Source organism: Meles meles, chromosome 2 (assembly GCF_922984935.1).
Source record: "Meles meles chromosome 2, mMelMel3.1 paternal haplotype, whole genome shotgun sequence".
Classification (NCBI taxonomy): Eukaryota; Metazoa; Chordata; class Mammalia; order Carnivora; family Mustelidae; genus Meles; species Meles meles.
Window position 1 is genome coordinate 92716130 of NC_060067.1, and position 19826 is coordinate 92735955.

The window sequence follows — 19826 nt, forward strand, 5'->3', positions numbered from 1 at the left end:
AGCACAACCCAATTCAGACTAGCCATGTTTCAAGTGTTTGATAATCATGTGTTGCTGGTGGCTACAGTACTGGACTGCCCAGCCCTAGATCATTGTTATGAGCAGAGAACAAGGGTCCCCTGTGCAGTCCACCTCTGTAGCGCCTCTCAATTGTTTCTTTCTTTTTCTTCCTTTTTTTTTTTTTTTCAGTAGGTTTCATGCCTAAAGTGGGGCTTGAACTCTGACACTGAGATCAAGGGTCACATGCTCTACCCATGTAGCACCTCTCAAATCTCTTCCCTTCCCATCTTCACTGCCCTGTAGTTCAAATCCCGATCGCCTCCCACCTCGATGCCTCCAACTGCTTCCTGTTGAGTTTCCCTCATCTCATAGTGCTACCAGTTAACTCATTTTGTCCTGAAGCACTTTCACTAGATCACAATTCCTACAAAAGCTCAGACTTATTTCGGTAGTTTTCCCTAACCTTGAGGTGGTTTGTCCCTAACTTTACACTGACTTTAAGACTATTAATTCATTTTGCTAGCCATGTCTGTCTTTGGTGCCTGGTGCACGGCACCACATTATGGAATGCTCTCTAAGCCCACCCCACCCCTATCCTTAAGGAAATCCTACATTACCCTTTAAGGCTCAAGTGATCATTATTACCATTGTGAAGCCTTTCCCATGGTGCTTTGCTTATGTTTCATCGTTGCCACTTAGTGTTGTATGTCTTGGGTTTTTATGGTTTTGAGGTCAGTGCCTCCCTCCACTCTGGTTAATGGGCACTTGCCCATCATTCTCCAAGGCCTCACACACAATGGACGTTAAATAATTTTGGTGAAATATAGGCATATAAAATTGAGCCACGGGGCGCCTGGGTGGCTCAGTGGGTTAAAGCCTCTGCCTTTGGCTCAGGTCATGATCCCAGGGTCCTGGGATCGAGCCCCTGCTTCCTCCTCTCTCTCTGCCTGCCTCTCTGCCTACTTGTGATCTCTGTCTGTCAAATGAATAAAAAAACTTAAAAAAATTAAATAAATAAAATTGAGCCACATTCAGAGAATGTTTATAACCACCAGCCTTATTATTTTTTCCTAGCTGATAATAGTAAAGCAGCGGGAGCAGCCAGAAATGGTTTTCCGACAGTTCCTGGTAGAAGACAAAGGACTTTATGGAGGATCATCTTATGTGGATTTCCTTTGTTGCGTTCACAAAGAGATCTGCCAGCTGCTTAATTAATTGAATCTTCTCTATTGTTGATGTTGCATTTTTATGGAGATAATCTCCTTCTTGGTGCCTAATTCTCCAGATGATAACAGGCTAGTTTTGATTTCTTGCTCATTTTCAAAATAGCTTTCCAGGACGACATTTAGGACTTAAGCTTTGGTGCTCAGGTATAAAGTCAATGAAGGTACAATTGTACCTTTATAAAGGGAACAGTCTATTTCTGATTGCACAATTTCTAACTGTTAAAAGTGATACAGTTTGCATTTCATGAAAGGCTTAGTTTACAGAACTGTAAACATTCTCAATTTTCTTTCTTTGTGCTAGACATATAAATTATTTTTCAAAATGTATAGATTTGAGGTAAAAAGTTGTCTTGGCTCTCCCATTTGCAGTGAGGGAAAAAATAAAATTTTTACATTATACCTAATTTTTTTAAACCATGTAACACCCATTGAACATGTTTTTCAACTTAAGGTTTGCATAGCAGACTTTTAATAACCTTGGAATCTATTTGGTAGAACAATTTGTGTTCTACTTTTTTTTCATAATTATATGTTGTGTATGTTAAAACTGTTTTCCAGTTGTTGTTTTGTCTATAAAACTGTCTTTATCTATATTCTTAAATGGTTCTCTGTACAATTTTGAGGGTTTATACCTGTATATAATGGATATTAACCGGTACCAATAAATCACTTCATATGCTCTTACTCAACAGGTAGAAATTTTTTTAGGTATTTTGAGATTTTAAAAAGAAATAAGGGTGGTACTTTGGGGAAAAGTTGTTTAAATGGTTTACTAAGAAAAAATTTGGAAAACTAAAAATTTTTTTTGAGGGTTGGGAAGTGTTAGGTGAATAAATCAACCTAGGAAATATCAGAGACAGTGTACTTGAGAAATACATTTTTAAAAATTCTCTGATATGTCCTTGTGGGCAGAATAATAGAAATGGCCTATATGAGACCATTATTAATGAATATATATAAACCTAGGAGAGTGGGTTTTGAGTGGTCTGACATAGGCATCTGACCTGTATCTGCCCTGTTCAACTTTGGTATCAGTGGTATGAATAAATAAGAAGAGTTAAGTATATCGAGTACATACAATGTCCTAAGAACCGCACTGGGTGTTTGCGAACATTTATTCCTCATGGTAACTCCAATTTTATTACCAGCCCCATTCACAGGTGAAGAAATAGACTTGAAGTCATTAAATCAGGACCTGTCTATGATTACACAGCTAGTAAGGTTTATTCATAAATTAATAGATGTCATGAAATTGAGTAGAACAGCAAATACACTAACAAGATTAAACTCTATTCCCATGTTCACCAACTGGCATGATATTTCAGATTGACTTGGATGAGTTTAAGAAATGTATGATCCTGAACCAGTGTCCAAAAAAAATGCACATGCAGATGCTCCTTGGAAACAACAGCGCTTAAAAAAGAACTGAGGGAGTTTGTCAGCATGAATCTATCGTGGGAGAAAAGCAGGTGTAATCAAGTTACTCTTACGGGGATAGGCTGTCTGATGAGTATAGCAATGGCCCTCCTCTGAGGTGAGACCAGACCACACCTACATGAGTGTTCAGTTCAAGGCACCATGCTCTATGTAAACTAGAAGGCCAGAGCAGCACATTCTTTTATTCACGTGAAGATAGTCTAAGGGTTGTTCTGTATTTGCCTACAGTGTAAAATCAGAACCAATACAAAGAAGTGACAAGGTGCAGCTCAGTTGAAAGAAGAACCTTCTAAGTAATTAGGTACTCAAAGAATGTGCCATTCTGTGAAGTAGTATGTTCTAACTTAAATATTGCACCTCTTCTATATGCCAAGCACTCTGCCCTTTACTTGGAGAGACAAACAGTGAGCAGCACAAACAAAACCCCTGCCATCTTTACAATTACAGCAGTTTTCATAAATGGTGTAACATGCCATTACATTTTATTTTTTGTATATATAAATTTAATATGTATACATTTATATATTTGTGTATAATATATATACATTTATATATAATATATAAATGAAATCAGGGATATGTGACCTAGTCTAGCTAGGAGGCAAGGTCTAGTCCATAAAGATTTCCTATTTATTATACTGAAGCTGAGACCTGAAAGAATTAGTAGACATGAGCCAGGTAATTGAGAGAATTCGCAAGGTAACTTGTGAACTATGCAAGTGAGATATACTATAGCACCTAAAAATATGGGCCTGAGGCTCAGGAGAGAGCTCTGGGCTGGAAATTTGCAAGTCATCTACATACAGAGAAAAAGAAATAGTACAAAATAGATGAAAAAACCCAGGGCAATTCTGTAGTGAGAGGGCAGCAAATCCCTGAGACAGATAATGAAGTGGAAACCTGAGGGGACCGGGAGAAGGGCCAGAGAGGTTAAGAAGGAAAACCTGGCAAGAGGACATCACAGAACCAAGGTAAGAGAGGGGACATGGAAAGAGTGGGCAGCCAAGTTACAGCCTTTCCCTTTGGGAAAAGGAGGTTAAAGACTAAACAGTATGTTGGATTAGTAAAAAGGTCATGGGTGAGTTTGGTGGCAACACTTTTACAGGCTCAATGAACTTGAATGCTAGATTGGAATACGTTGAGCAACAGGAGTCAGAGGGGAGGCAACTCAAGAAGGGGATCAGAGAGTCACAGAGGAAGGACAGGATTTATTTTAAGACAGTCAGGGATTTGACATTTAAACGCTGATGGAAAGAAGCCAGTATTATAATGGAAAAATAAATAGTAGCAGTACTGGTACATCAACTCCAAAAAAAAAAAAAAATGTTGAAGACTGGACAGAGAAAAAATATTTGGAAGAGGAAGATTCTTGGAAGACAAAAGCAATATAATGCGGAGTACAAATGGATATTAGCTTTCAATGGGAAAAGAAATCCAATACATAATGGAAATGCTCCAATGAATCCTGAAGGACCACTTGCCAAAAATGGTGAGTGCTATTCCCCCGGTGTTTGGAAATAGTACTTTCCCTTTCCCAAACCTTGAGAAGCAGTAGATCCTCATGGGCTCGGGAACCACTGAGATGGGTTTCTATACCAGCTCCATGTGGAATGGAACTTCGGGGTAAGTTAGAAACCTTTCTGTGCCTTGGTTTCCTACTCATTTGTTTGAAACATTAGGTTAATAAGTATAAAGGGCTTAGACTAGTCCCTGACACATAGTGCTATTTAAGTGTTCATTGCTGTTATTTTATTGGTATTTTTTTAATGAAACATGCTAAAGATCATGAAAACTAGGACTAATCTGACTCCTAGTTGTATTTGCTTTTATGCCATGAGTATCTTAACCAATAGCCTCAAAACCAAGCTATCTTTAAATGCTATAGAAATGTCCAATTAAAAGATGGTTCAGAGATTAAAATAAATGGATCAGTATGAGGAAACTGTAGCCTAAACTGCTTTAAAGTGTTAAAACCCAAAACTCCAGTAAAATATAAGCCAAAGACAAGAATTTATATTTTGCATTTGGAGGAGCCATTATGAAGAAGTATGAGTTTACTAAAAAGAAGACACATCTTTGAGGAAGTTACTAAATGGCTCTACTTTCACTTCTACAAATCTAACCTAATGACAGGAGACTGAGAATAATTAGGAATGGTAATGTTAATTTTTTTTTTAATGTTCAGTCAGATGGGAACATGCTTCTTAATAAAATAAGAGTAAGGACCAAATTTTCAGATCACGTTTTGGAATATGGAAAGATACATGAAATTGAACTTCGGTTCCACTAGGAGGCATTATACTCTAAGTGTCTGAAACCTTTCAAAATGGTTGGTCAATAATCTTTCAGAAAAGGCAATTCTCTGGGGAGAAATGACTTTGTAAATTTTAACTGCTGAAAACACAGGTGTAGTCCTGACTAAACTGGGTAAAAAGAAAAACAATCTCAGTGGGAAAAGGCAATAAAAATCCCTTAGTCATCATCATCTCTTATGGCTATTTCTTGGCCTCTTCTTGAGACACGGATAAGAAGCTTGCTCCTTCCCTAAGCAGCCACTTAAGAACAGTTCTGTCTGTGAGAAAATTGTATTTAGTACATTGTTTTCCTGAAATGTTTCCCTTTTGGCGCCGGCTGACTCTCTCTCTTGAGGCCATAGGTGAAGTCTTCGTTCACAGGCTAGCAGTTTTCAGAGTTTAAAGCTACCACATACTGCTATTGTGTCCCTTCCAGGCCAAACCCTTCCAATTCCCAAAGCATGTCCTTGTAAACGTGATTTCCAGAGCCACTGTTATCCAGACTTAATACATGAATATCCAGGGGGTTTTGTAAAATTTTGTTTATTTGAGAGAGAGAGAGAGAGAGAGAGAGAGAGAGAGAGACAGCGTGCACATACAAGCAGGGGAAGGGGCAGACGAGAGGGAGAAGCAGCAGACTCCCCCCTGAGTAGGGAGCCCAACACGGGAATCAATCCCAGGACCCTGAGATCACAACCTGAACCGAAGGCAGACTCAATGGACGGAGCCACCTAGGTGCCCCTGAAAATCCAGTTTTAACTCACATAAAGAACAAAATAAATTTAGGGAAGCAAAATGACTAATGTCTAGTTAAGGAAATAATCCATTACAACAATAGTGACTATAGGTGGTTTCAAGAGTACATGAGTTTTGCAAAATCAGGGTGTACTTTTTTAATAACATTAAAAAATTGTTACCTGTCCTATATCTAAAACTTTTGCAATAAGGATTTTCAATTTTAAGGTATTTTATAGAAGACTACTTTCCTAAAGTCCCTATTTTTCGAACAGGTTTTCTTGAGTCATGAAAAACTCTTTAAATATATATTATTCTTGTTTGAAAAATAGTTTTTGGATATACCATGGAGTTTAGATTAATGTTACTCAATTAATGTTTTAAGGGCCCAATATGCTATTTGGAAAAAAGGTTATTACATTATGAATTAGGACAAAGCAGATTTAGCAGATATGAATGTACAACCTCTAGTGAGAAAGGAAAAAAAAAAGTCACATTTAAAAAAAAATCAGACTAATTGAATATGAATGTCTATTTCACAGGACTGGCAAGGAAGCTCTACTCTCTTTGGCTCACACTGATGACTAGTGTCAAGGCCCACCTGCAGTCTCCTGAATTCCAGTGCTTCTCTGCTTCCGCAGTGCACTTGTGGGAGATGAATGTCTAGGGACATTCCTAGCCTAGATGAATGTCTGGGGACACTTTCCTAGCCATGCAGCTATTTCTGAAAGAGGCCGCCTCCCCTGACAGTGTTACTGCTCAGCAGCAGTGTCCCAGAGCTCCTGATGCCCCGTAAGCCAATCCTCAGCTACCCTGTCCTCTCAAGCCACCTGTTACTAGGTCCACTATTCCTTATAGGAGGGATGTAGTCTTTTTTTTTTTTTTTTTTAATATTTTATTTATTTATTTGACAGAGAGAGATCACAAGTAGGCAGAGAGGCCGGCAGAGAGAGAGGAGGAAGCAGGCTTCAGGCTGAGCAGAGAGCCCGATGCGGGGCTGGATCCCAGGACCCTGGAACCATGACCTGAGCCGAAGGCAGAGGCTTAACCCACTGAGCCACCCAGGCGCCCCGGGATGTAGTCTTTTTACTTAACCTGTTATTAGCAAGGTGATACAGATGTAGTTAAACTGTTTTCCTTACTTTACAGGTTACATTTGGTAGAAAATTTATAACCTGAGGAAAGAATCAGGTCTGTCTTTGAACTCAGATGAGAGAAAATTCATTCTCTAAATCTGCTGATAGGTGGTAAGTCAGTGGAAATTACTTTGTTGCCTCAGCCTCAACAATAATGTTGAAAGGAAAAAAAAATCCTTATTAGAAGAACAGTCCTCTTATGTACCCAAGAAAGCAGAAGAGAAAAGGAGTGGAAAGAGAAGGATATTAAAAATCCTCTGGCATTTTTTCCAATTACTAAGCAAGCAAAGGATTACTCCTTCATTATTTATTTATTATTTATTAATAATTATTATAATTATTAATTATTTATTGGCCACTATGTGCCGTACATGAAAAGCTGAGAAAGCACATCGCTGCCTTTTTATAAATGACAAAGGCTAATTTCTGAGAGCACAAGCAGCAGGGTTGTAAGTCAGGACTAAATGAGTAGACAAAGACAGGTACCTCCAGCAGTCTTACACTTGACCCTGGGACAAGTGAAAGCAATCAAAAGCAGGAATGTTCCCCAAAGAGGTTCTAATGCCATCTTGATCCAGTATCTTGTTAGCCTCATCTCATGGAGGAGATGAGATTTAAGATTCAGGAACTTAGTTGGCTGATAAACTTATATTTGTGATTATATTTGCTTAAATTTTGCTTTGGAATTTTTATAGATTGATATTCTTAATTATGATGATCTGCAGTGTCCCCCTTTATCTGTGGTTTTGCCTTCCATGGTTTCAGTTACTTGAGGTCGGTCATGGTCCAGAAGCAGATGATCCTCCTCTGACATACTGTCAGGTCAGTAGTAGCCTAACTTACATCACAACGCCTGTTATCTCTCACCCCACATCATCTCACCACATAGGCACTTTAACATTCACATCATCACAAGGAGCCGTATGGTTCAGTAAGACATTTTGAGAAAGACCACATTCACATAACTTTTATTAGCATATATTATAATTGTTCTATTATTATTGTTGTTCATCTCTTAGTAGAACGAATTTATAAACTGAAATTTATTATAGGTATGTATGTACAGGAAAAAACTTAGTGTGTATATATATAGGGTTTGGTACTATCCCTGGTTTCAGGCGTCCACTGAGGTCTTGGGACATATCCCCCATGGATAAGGGAGTACTACTATATGCTTAAATTTTTTTTTTCAATAAGATGTAACAGTAGAAAAGTATGCTATAATATGGAGCTCCTATTTACCATGCATACAGGCCTATAGCTTTTTATACAAGGCCAAATAATCCATCCACCAGTGTCGTTCATATGAATTATAACCAATATTTTTACATTAAAAGCCTCTCCTTTACTAAATATTAAAGTATGTGTCTATACAGAAGTTGTCTTGAGAAGCATTGCACTATAAAATGACAGCAAGTTCTGTAAGACATTTAGGCAATTACTTTAGTAACTTAACCAGCATAAACCACTAGACTGGCTATCTCTGAACAAAACTGTTTTTTTGTCCTCTGCTTTAAGACAAAACAGAATAATGCAGCTACTCTTTGGTGCACCTGGGTGGCTCAGTGGGTTAAAGCCTCTGCCTTCAGCTCAGGTCATGATCCTGGGATTGAGGTCCTGGGACAGAGACCCCCATCAGGCTCTCGGCTCAGCAGGAAGCCTGCTTCCCCATCTCTCTCTGCCTGCCTCTCTGCCTAGTGTGATCTCTCTCTGTGTATCAAATAAATAAAAAAAAACTTAAAAAAAATTTTTTTATAAGGCTCTACTTATATAAAAAAAAGTAGTTACTCTTTCATGATATTAACTGTAACTATAGGTATGGGATTCTATAAAAGGTATGTTTTGTGACAACACAGGCCTAGACCTCTACATATTCTCCCACTGGACAAATGGCTTGCAGTCCTGTCACTGTATGCCACTTTTTTTTTTTTCTTAAGACTTTATTTGACAGAGAGAGAGAGAGACAGTTTGGGAATTTGTTCCCAAATGAGTTTGGGAATACAAGCAGGGGAAGCGGGAGAGGGAGAAGCAGGCTTCTCGAGGAGCAGGGAACCCGATGTGGGGCTCGATCCCAGGATGCTGGGATCATGACCTGAGCTGAAGGCAGCCGCTTAAGGAGTGAGCTACCAAGGTGCCCCTGTATGCCACTTTAAAGTATTAGTCTACATCTCAATGTTCCAAAGTACATCAACTGCATCACACGCTTCCAAAGCTGATGGCTTCCTGCTCCAATTGAGTAACCTTTTTTGGTCTTTTTTTTAAGATTTTATTTATTTGATAGACCTCGAGATCACAGGTAGACAGAGAGGCAGGCAGAGAGAGAGGAGGCGGAGCAGGCTCCCTGCTGAGCAGAGAGCACGATGCAGGGCTCGATCCCAGGACCCTGAGATCAGGACCTCAGCTGAAGGCAGAGGCTTTAACCCACTGTGCCACCCAGACGCCCCTTTTGCTCTTCTTTAAATAAATTTGGTCACTGGTGGTTAGAGACCAGAATTTAAAACATGCATGCAGGATTTAGCTAGCCAAACTAATTTTAACAAAAGGAAATGTAGCAAAGGACACAAATTTAATTGCCAACATCTAAAAATCAGGGAGATTTCACATGGATAGCTCAAACTTACTGTCTTCCCTGTGTGGTGACAACGAGGTAGAGCTGAATAGTGATGTCCACCTTACCCGGGGTGTGAGCTCTCCTGTCCCCCTATGTTTCTCTCTAGTCTCCATGGGCCTGAGATTAAGTGCTCTGTACTGCTCTGCTTTTCTTAGGACTTGAAAAAACCCACCAAACTGGGAAAACAGGCAAGATAAATGAAAGTAAATATTCCCATGTTTAATATGCAAACAAAATGTCAAAAAAGATAATTATTCCACTATAAAACAAATTCATGGCTTGTTTCACCAATTTGTATTATATACTTGGTTCCTGTATGCATTTTATACTGTTGACCTCTAGATTCTCCATTAGTTCATTTTTGGAAAAAACCTACCTTAACCAATTTCACTATTTTTTAGCACCCCCATTCACAGAGACAAGAAGTGTAACACACACACACACAAACTGATCATTTTAACATTTTGCCTAATACTGGGAAGAGGATTTGCTGGAAAATAATTTTCTAGATTAAATGAGGTACTTTTCTCTGTGCACTACAGCTAGCACTATTTCTATTTGAGTAGAGGCCTTGTGAGCAGAACAATGTGGCTTTTCCAGAAATGGAGTCCTCAATGGCTGCAAAGTGCTAGATTTATAGCTTTAGAACTGACGGACTCCATATGAGCCCCAAGTCAAAGTTCAGTCCCTATCACCAAATATCAAAGACAGAATAATGCTAAAAATCTTATGTGGACCACAAGGATTGTTCTAAGAAAAGCCCTTCTTACAAACAAAAGTTTGTTTTTAATAGCTCACAAAAAATATAAGACACTTTTAGATCAAAAACTACTATTTTGAATGAGTCCCACTGGGCCATAATTCTACCAAGGTAATAAAGATTAAACAAATCAGAAAAAAATTTGGAACTATACTTCAAAGACCAAATCTTCTGTAGTTAAATTCAGGATGAAAGCAGTACAGGTTTTAAAATAAGCTGCTGAAACTAATCAGAAAGTTGTAATTGAACAATTAAAATGAGTAGGAAGCATTCTGTAAGACATAAAAAGGAATCATTACTAGTTAACAGCCATGACACAGGATCTCAGCTTTGGATAACACACTAACACGCAGGCATCTTGCCATTAAAACTCCATCAACTTAAAATCAAACTATGGCATGACTCTTAAGCAGCCTTAGAACAGAGACAGACATGTAGTTTAAGTTTCCAGATTTATGGGCTAAGGACTGAGGTGGCTCTTTGACTTACCTGCGCATCAGAACAGTATACTGCTGCCGCATGGTGATCCATTCTAACTTTGGACATGTGACCGGCTGCCACAACCAGACTCTCCACCCTTGATCCCCACTTCCCAGTTTGACATCTCTCACATTGTGCTGTGTCATGGTGCCATTTTAATCTTGGACTGATATCTCCATAATCCCTTGGTCTAATCTGGTTCACTAGTATTTGGGTATGATAATCGTCACCACAAAATTTGTTCTACATGACATCATCAACTCCTCCACAAAAGAACTGTAGTCCTTTAGGCCTCCTAATCTCCATCCTTTGAAGGGAAATACATAACAGGGAAAGAACTATTACCAATGAAAATAAACATCAACATCTGGACTAGAATACTTAGGACTGTAATTATGTATAACAGATATGCTGATCTTAGAACTTTTAAACTGAAAAATGTAAGGTTATTTCATGATTACTAGTTTCTACCCAATAAGGAATCTGTAAGTGTAACAACTAATACTTATTTTGGGTAATTCCTAGATAATTTTTTATGTAAGGCATGTAAATGAATACAGAGATGATCAAAAGCCAGAGGAGGTCAGATTATTGAGTTTTCATTGGAAATGTTTCCTCAATGAATACAGATTCTGTCATAAAAATAACCCCAACCTTTATTGAAAGTGAAAGGTAGCAAAACTAGTGAGTCAATGCCATCCTGTGCTATAAATTCCCACATTACATTGTCAAAGAGATAATTCTAGGTCTTGCATTTCCCCCATGACCACCTCCTTTCTTATTTGCTGTATTCTAAATATGGTGGGCATATTTAACTTTCAACCTACAAAAACGCCATTCCTAATTCTCTGTAAGATGACATTATGATAAACATCTCACGGGTTATTAGGCCAGGTAAGCACTAAGAACATTGCCTTCTCTTGGCTAGGCCCAGGTATGGACCACACTAGAGAGTCTTGTTTATAAGATGGGGTCACTTTCTAACTGGAATTTCTAAAGACCCACACTGGGCAATTAGAACCTCTATCTTCTTTATTCTCATGTCAACTTTGACAAATGCAGTTCTACCTAGATACTTTATAATTACTGAAGTTGAAAATAAAGGATCATTTCAGTAAAAATTCTAACCAACTGTGATTCATATCTATGTATCTACATCAAAAAAGGCATTAGTCAAATACAAAGTACCAACAGGTTGAGTACATTAAATTCACCAGGCTTTTAAGGATCTCAACCCTATTTCTATAATTCAGCCCTTATCTTCAAACTGAGTCTTTAGTGTGTGTAATATAATCTCACTTTAGGTGTAACATGAGCCAATGAAAAGTTGAGAATGGCTACTAAAATGCGTCACAGACCAAAACAAAAGTCTGATCTTAAGTCAGTCCTTTTTCATTTGGTAACAAAGGCAATTCTGCTTACAGAAAACAGACTACATGGCAAGGGTTTAAAGTTTCATTAGAAAAATCATACACAAAATAAAAAATATATTTTTCAAGAACAATAATGGTAATTTCATTCATCAAATTCATTTAAAACATGAGTTACAGTATAGGAAGAGAAATGACAGAAGAAAGCTTTATACAACCAACCCATCTGCAAAACCAGGCTCTTAAAAACAACACACTATATGGTTTTAATAAAAGGCAACTGCAATTCCATTTTCTAAGCTGTCTTAAGTTGAGGGCTTCTGTAATTGGTTTTTAATACTGTTTTCTCCATAACAAGTTTAAAGATGTCATTTCCTCATCACCAAATACTTTATTCTCAAAACACCTGATAACCAGTTCTCTCTGTTGTTGCCTCGTTTCTTTCACTTTGCTAAGGAATATATGAAGCTGCTTTGAAGGTCAATCCAAGTCTATACCAAAGTTCTAGCACTTGGATATTTGTCCTCCTTCGCCTCTTAAGAAGTGTGATTAACAGTCACCTATAGCTATGCAACTGAAATTATGAAGTTTTTCTCTCTTTTTAAGTCTGCCTAGTAAATTCTCTCTCTTCCTCTGCCCACCGCTGGGAGCACCAACCTCCCCTATCAGATTTGGATTTGGGAGGAGCTGATTTTGTTCAAATTCTCTCAATTTTTCAGTAGTAGTCAAATTATATCTGAGTATAAGATTTTTTAAAAAGAAAAAAAAGTCTTTTTTTCATCAAGAAAATGTTAAAACTTTAACAGAAGTTAACCATCTGTCCCAATTCCGTTCTATCAAGGCTCCCAAACAGCTTTCCATTTGCCATGACAGCAGTGGCAGGATGCCTATTATCAACTGCTCTTGGCACTAGTACGACACTACAGATTGGGTCTTTTTCACTGTTCACTTAAGCTATTTCTAAAAGGCAAAAGCCTTTGTAATTAGTTGGAATCTATCAGAATAAATTAGTCTCTGAAAGGAAGGTGTTTGTTCCACTGTTAAGTTACATGCACATGACCCAAGGCAGGATGACCTGTTTTTCCTACACAATGTGTGTAACAACTGCGAGGGAGATTGGCTAAGATATTCCTGCAGCTTAGAGAAATTAAAGCAAAGTGCAAGCCGGAACTGAATGCTAAACAAAGTCCCCCAGTTGGAAATCAAACTACAGTGAAGAAGATATAGAGGCATTAACAGATCAGTGTCTTAAAAAGTTACCGAGGTGGAAAGCCACCTCTGTGTGCTCCTCCACGGCCCCCCCTAAAACCACCTCTTTCGCCTCTGAAGTTAGATCGATTCCTTTCTCGGCCGCGGCCAGCAGAAGTTCCACCTCTTCCTCCACCCCTGGGAGCTCCGCCTCCCCGATCAGACTTCGATTTGGGAGGAGGTGATTTTGGTCGAAGTCTCTCAATTTCCTCTGTACATCCAGTCAAGTAGGAATTAGGAGCACTAAAGTAGGATGCATAGGTTTCTGCATTATAGTTGCTATTTGTAAGAGTTGGTCCAACTGTAAGCCAGCCTGAAATTGAGGGAAAGAAAGATTATCTTTTTTTTTTTCCAATTTCTCTTACTAATTCTTTAGGAGCTACTTCAAATCTTCAAATGCATTTTTAAAGATGCATTAAAATTAAAAATAAAGATGCCCCTATCACTCATCCATTATTTTTTTTTAAACAGAACGCACAGCATTTAGTCATTATGCAGATTTCATCTTATTTCATCTTCATGTCTGTTAACTTTTGTAAAATATCTTCCTTACTGTCTCCATCCACATTTCACATTCTGTGAGAGTAGCACTCAGAAAAACAATTACACACTGAGTTTGGGTTCAGTGAAAATTTAATAAATTTTATTAACCTTCCTACTTGTAGAAATGATACCATTGTTTTCTGATAAAAATCCTGGAATCAACTTTGCCTCTACTCTTCCTGACCACAACACTAACCCAGCTGACAGGTACCCGAAACACAACCATTACCATGTTGCTTCTGTTCATTTCCATTTTTCATGTCTACTGTCACCCTCAAACGTACGCCTTTATTTTTCTATTAGGCCAGCCCCCTACACATGTCACAAACACACTTATGTACTGTAATGCTCTCCCAGCTTCTCCTCCCTGTGAAAGCAGAAAGCCTAAAACAAACTAAAATGTCACTTCTCTGCCTAATCTTCTAGGACTCTCCACAAAGCACAGATTCGTATATATGGTACCTAATGTCTTTTAGGATGAAACCTGAACTAAATTTCCAATCACATTTTTCATTAATGCTTTTCATGACTTCATTTGAGGAAAAAAAAATCACTATAGATATAACTGTTTCCATACAAATCTCCACCTCTGTAAATAAAAATAAAAACACATCATAATGTGGGGTGCCTGGGTAGCTCAGCTGGTTGAGCGACTAACTGCCTTCGGCTCGGGTCATGATCCTGGAGTCCCAGGACTGAATCTCGCATCAGGCTCCCTGATCTGCAGGGAGTCTGCTTCTCCTTCAGACCCTCTCCCTCTCTCGTGCTCTCTCATTCTCTCTCTCTCAAATAATAAATAAAATCATAAAAAATAACAAAACACATCATAATGTAAAAGAAAACAAAACACAAAACCCCACCTCTGTGCCCATTCTATCCTCTCAACCTGCTGAAAATTACATCCTTCAACATCCAATTCAAATATACATCTTAAATGAAATAAAAACAATTTCTCAGAATTTACATTACATGTTGTACCTCTATAGGTATTCAAAGGTAATTTTGTCAGCTATATTGCTATACAACTTAGCTTATAAGAAGGATGATTCCTGATTAAATTGTATCTGGAATGGGAAATATTAACTGTAAATGTTCAATAAAGACTGATCTTTCAACTATTCACTTTGTTTACTATTTTACCTAATTTCATGAAAGTTGAGGCCATGAGTTCTACAACTGTAATATTTTCAAGTTACTCTGCTCATCAGAGCACACAGAGGTAGCTGATGGTCAGGGAGAGAGAAGAGGGGTGAATTATGTCATACACATAAGGCAACTTTAAGGATTTTTTAACATTTTTTTAAGGATATACTTTTTAAAGATTTTATTTATTTATTTGATAGAGAGAGACACAGCAAGAGAGGGAACACAGCAGGGGGAGTGGGAGAGGAAGAAGCAGGCTTCCTGCTGAGCAGGGAGCCCGATGCGGGCATCAAGACTTGAGCCGAAGGCAGACGCTTAACAACTGAGCCACCCAGGTGCCACAAGGATTTTTTTAGAATGAAAATCAGAGTTTCTTCTAAATTCTTAGGTACTTTTATGGCCAATTATTCTATTATAAGTTCTTTAACTTTTTACTTTTTATAAAATGTAGGCTGTTCAAAACAAGATTCTGGCTCTTTTCACCTTCAAACTGGATTTCTAAGATGCTAAGGCAAAGAGACTGATTTTATATAATCAGTCTAAGCATCTAAGATGCTAAGGCAAAGAGACTGATTTTATATAATATGAATAAAGCAATGCTACTTTTATATTTTCTGAGAAATCAATAAAACAGAATATACTGATTTTTTTTTAAGATTTTATTTATTTATTTATTTATTATTTATTTATTTGTCAAAGAGAGAGAGAGTACACACAAGCAGGCTGAGTGTCAGGCAAAGGCAGAGAGAGAAGCAGGCTCCCCACTGAGCAAGGAGCCCGATGCGGGACTCGATCCCAGGACCCTGGGATCACAACCTGAGCTGAAGGCAGTGGCTTAACCAACTGAGCCACCCAGGCATCCCCAGAATATACTGGTATTTCAATGACACTCTGTACATAAAAATTGTGCCCTTTAAGAAAAAAATTTGTCCATACAGTCTAATTATTTTCTACTCATTTTTTTTCAAAGTAGTAAATTCACATTATATATTGATTTCATAAAAAGTTAACTTTGAAAAGACAACACCACTATATGTGTAAGCAAACAAGCTTAGGTATTTTAGTTTCTAATTAAGCCAAGATCTGTACTTCACAAATGTATGGTTATTTTCTGTGGGATTATTTAACCATTCACTTACGCATTTCTTCAACATGTTATTTACTGAATCATCTGAATGTTGGGTGGAAATAAGTAAATAAGACAATATTTGCCTTCCATGAGACTGTATGCTGAAGAAATTGACTAAAACATACGCCCAAATGAACTTGCAGTTCATCTAATGATAAGTGTTATGAAGAAAAAGAAAACAGAGTAAGGGGAAAGAGCATGTTGGAAGGAGGAAAGGAGGGAGGGAGGTGTATAAGGGGAAGGTGGCCAGTTTAGACAAGAGTTGTGAGAAAAGGTTGTCAGGTATTTGAATGAAAGTAGAGGACCATGAAGAGACAAGAATGAGCTTGGCATATCTGAAGTACAGCAAGAGGAATCAAACACATCACAAGAATTTTATTTAACACAGTATTGTGTACTATTTCTTGACACCTATATCCCCAGGGGTGATAAAGTTTTTTAAAGATTTTCTAAAGTCCTACCTGGTCGAATTGTACTATCTCTTCCAAATAGATGAAGGCGTCTTCTACCAAGGCAAAAATGTTCGATTATATGAAAAATTTCAACAGGCTTTTCTATATTGCCAATTTCAGGTTCTTCTGTGATAATCAAGTCAATGTCAACATTAGCATGAATGAAGTCCCCATCTGTGCTACGCTTGACAGTTCCTTTGATCCCCATAAGGCAGTGTTCCTAAATAACAGTAAGAGCAGACCAATTATTCTCTTCATCAGCAGTCTTATTTCCTAACATTTTACATTTCCGATGTCCCCAATTCCAAAACAAACTTCATTTCTCCAAATCTGTGGGAAAGAGTTCTATCGGCAAAAACACAATAGGAAAACCTGGACCTCCAGATGTGGGAAGACTGCCAGGGAAGCTAGACATGACAGTATCAAATTTGGGGCCATGATGTTTTAGAACTGTGTCAATGACCACAGAGTCTTTTCCTCTGCAACACTAGATAATAACTTGTTTTCCCCAGTTACGGAAGCATGACACTTGACCTTAGAATCTTAAAATGATGTTATACTGGGCTTATATATGATCCAAGATCAAAATGATATACAAGATATAAGTCTTTTTATATTGAAAGGGGACTCTAATTATGTATACAGACTTCTAATGACAACATAAAAAAATGAGAAAATCAATTTACTTTTTTGTTTTTTTTGACCTTCTCTAATCTAAATGGCAGGCATATGGGTTAAATAAATTTAATCTCTCACTTGACTCCATGAACTATGGCAAGGGTAACTTAGGTTCCTTGAAAAGACTTTCCAGTCTAGGAAAGATTTAATAAGAAAGACTCTCCCACTAGTTGTTCCCTAAAGAGTGAAAGAATGGAGGACAAACTTTTAAAGCCTGAGAGTAACAGGGCAGTTTTATGGAGCGGAGGTTCTCAGGGGTTCTTGTGTAGGTTCTTAGGATTCTTTTATAGGAAAAAGAGAAGGAAAAAAATATCCCTCTAAGCCAACCAGCTGTGAGAATCTTGCTGCCATCTCTTTTTTCTGGGCCCAGGGAAAGGGAAAAAAATCTGGAAGGGTCAGAGGTACCAAAAGTCCATACTGACTTAGAATTACAGCAGTTTGGGACACACACAAATACATATTACCTTCTCTAACACAGTGAAGGTTGAGCTAACAAGGTGAATATTTTAAAATTAAACTGGATGTACTACTATAACGTTCAATGCCATTTGTACAAATCTAAGAAAAGAACCTTTCTACCAAAATTAAATAGTATACAATCATTTGGAAAAGCCTGAGGGAAAATAATGAAAATAAAGATAACAAAACAGTAAAGGCAATACCTTTGTTCTCTGGAAGACAGCCTTTGGATCTAAAGTCTTAGTCTTTCCAGGATTATTTTTATTGGTTTTAATCCAACAAATATCTTCACATCTTCTATAACCCCATTTGCGTAAACACTAGAAAGAATTAAAAAAAAAAAAAAAAAAAGAAATCCTTGGCTAAAAGAAATAAACAAAAGTTAAAATAACCAACCGGCACTAAAAACTTCCTAGAGGTTTGAGACACTAAATTCCAAGATGTGACAGTAATTTTTAGTTCAGAAATAGAAAAAAAGAAAAACCAGTCTTTAAGCAGCCAATATACAGAATGCATAGACATATTCTGGATATTAGTATAATATATAAAGTTAAATATGAACACACAGAATTTTGCTAATATTCCAATTCTTTTTTTTTTTTTTTTTTAAAGATTTATTTATTTATTTATTTAACAGAGAGAGATCACAAGTAGACAGAGAGGCAGGCAGAGAGAGAGAGAGAGGGAAGCAGGCTCGCCTCTGAGCAGAGAGCCCGATGTGGGACTTGATCCCAGGACCCTGAGATCATGACCTGAGCCGAAGGCAGCGGCTTAACCCACTGAGCCACCCAGGCGCCCCTAATATTCCAATTCTTTAATACTACCTTCCACTGTCATCAATAGAAAATTTTTTTTAAGATTTTATTTATTTATTGCACAGACAGAGATCACGAGTAGGCAGAGAGGCAGGGCTCTATCCCAGGACCCCGGGATCATGACCTGAGCCGAAGGCAGAGGCTTTAACCCACTGAACCACCCCGGCACCCTGAAAGGGGGTTTTAAATCATAAAACACTTAGCCCCTCTTTAATCATAAAATTCAACAGATAATTTGATTCTTAGCACCTCAATTTTCTATCCTCTGACAAAGCTAAAAACTACGGAACGTATTTTAATTGATAGCTTCTTTTCAAATGAGAGTCTTGTGTTATCTTTATATATTTAATATTAACAATTTCAAAAGATTCAAAGCCTTAAAATTATTGTGTATAGCTCATTACTGGATAAAACTGTACTTTCATCTTCATACAATCTAGAAAATAGAGATCTGACCCTTAGTGTCCTAGAATCTGTTATATAAGAACATGTAACAAATACTTGCTAATACACTGCTTAGAAGTGGCATAATAAGGGCCCACTACCCAATATAGGTGCTGCATAGCTGGTGGGAATAAAAACATAAGATATACCCCCTCCCCAAATGATCTAAGAGGAAAGTAGGGGGAAAATAACTAAATTGTGCAGTATAATATTGTTACTGTGTAAAGTGAGAAACACTTCAAAATGAAACTTGGATTTTTATTTTAAAATCTCAAAAATCAAGATTAGTATCTGTTCCTGTCGCCAATTATTTGTTTTGCACTGGATATTCATTATAAATCACAACGGTCTAAATCCTCATGCCCTAATCAATTTAACAAAAAGCTCCTAAGTATTTCTAATGCTAAACTATTTTTGCATAATTTTTGGCCAAAATCTGCTTTCACCAATATGACAGACTATTACATACAAATGCAATAAAACCTCCTAATCATTTTCAACCTAATTGGGGAGGTGTAAGGCAAGCCCAAAGCCAGACAATAGCAGCTATAAAAGGTAAATACCAACATACCTATAAAGACATATAATATGTTTCTATTTTCTTAGTTTTTCCAGAGCTTCTTGGAGAGGTGCCAGCAAAAAATAGATACCCAATTGGAATACAGTTATAGTCTTACACTGGAATTAATAAATAACACAAGCACGGATGTATCTAACAGTCTCAAACCTGCTATTTATATAAAGAATACAAAGTAACTGCAGAATTTAAGGATTTTAGCACAAATTTAACTCAAAATAATCCTACTTAAATTCTTCGCCTGTCAAATGGACACTTCCTAAAATTACTAGGCTTAAATGAGATTGTC

At 37.5% G+C, this 19826-nt stretch overlaps 2 protein-coding genes across 3 annotated transcripts in view; one reads left to right on the plus strand and one right to left on the minus strand.

The window, feature by feature from the left end:
• The window catches only part of SEC24D (SEC24 homolog D, COPII coat complex component), a 104901-nt gene extending 102990 nt beyond the window's left edge, over positions 1 to 1911 (plus strand). For both annotated transcript variants that reach the window (XM_045997832.1, XM_045997833.1), the window contains exon 23: positions 1075 to 1911. In XM_045997832.1, the coding sequence (XP_045853788.1) occupies positions 1075 to 1215 (141 nt within the window). In that variant the 3' untranslated portion in view covers positions 1216 to 1911. The remainder of the gene's footprint in view (positions 1 to 1074) is intronic.
• Positions 1912 to 9248: 7337 nt separating this feature from the next.
• The window catches only part of METTL14 (methyltransferase 14, N6-adenosine-methyltransferase subunit), a 30298-nt gene continuing 19720 nt past the window's right edge, over positions 9249 to 19826 (minus strand). Inside the window, exons 9-11 of the mRNA XM_045997560.1 lie at positions 17905 to 18021; positions 16574 to 16784; positions 9249 to 13610 (exon numbers count right to left, since the gene is read on the minus strand). Of these exons, the coding sequence (XP_045853516.1) occupies positions 13306 to 13610; positions 16574 to 16784; positions 17905 to 18021 (633 nt within the window). The 3' untranslated portion in view covers positions 9249 to 13305. The remainder of the gene's footprint in view (positions 13611 to 16573; positions 16785 to 17904; positions 18022 to 19826) is intronic.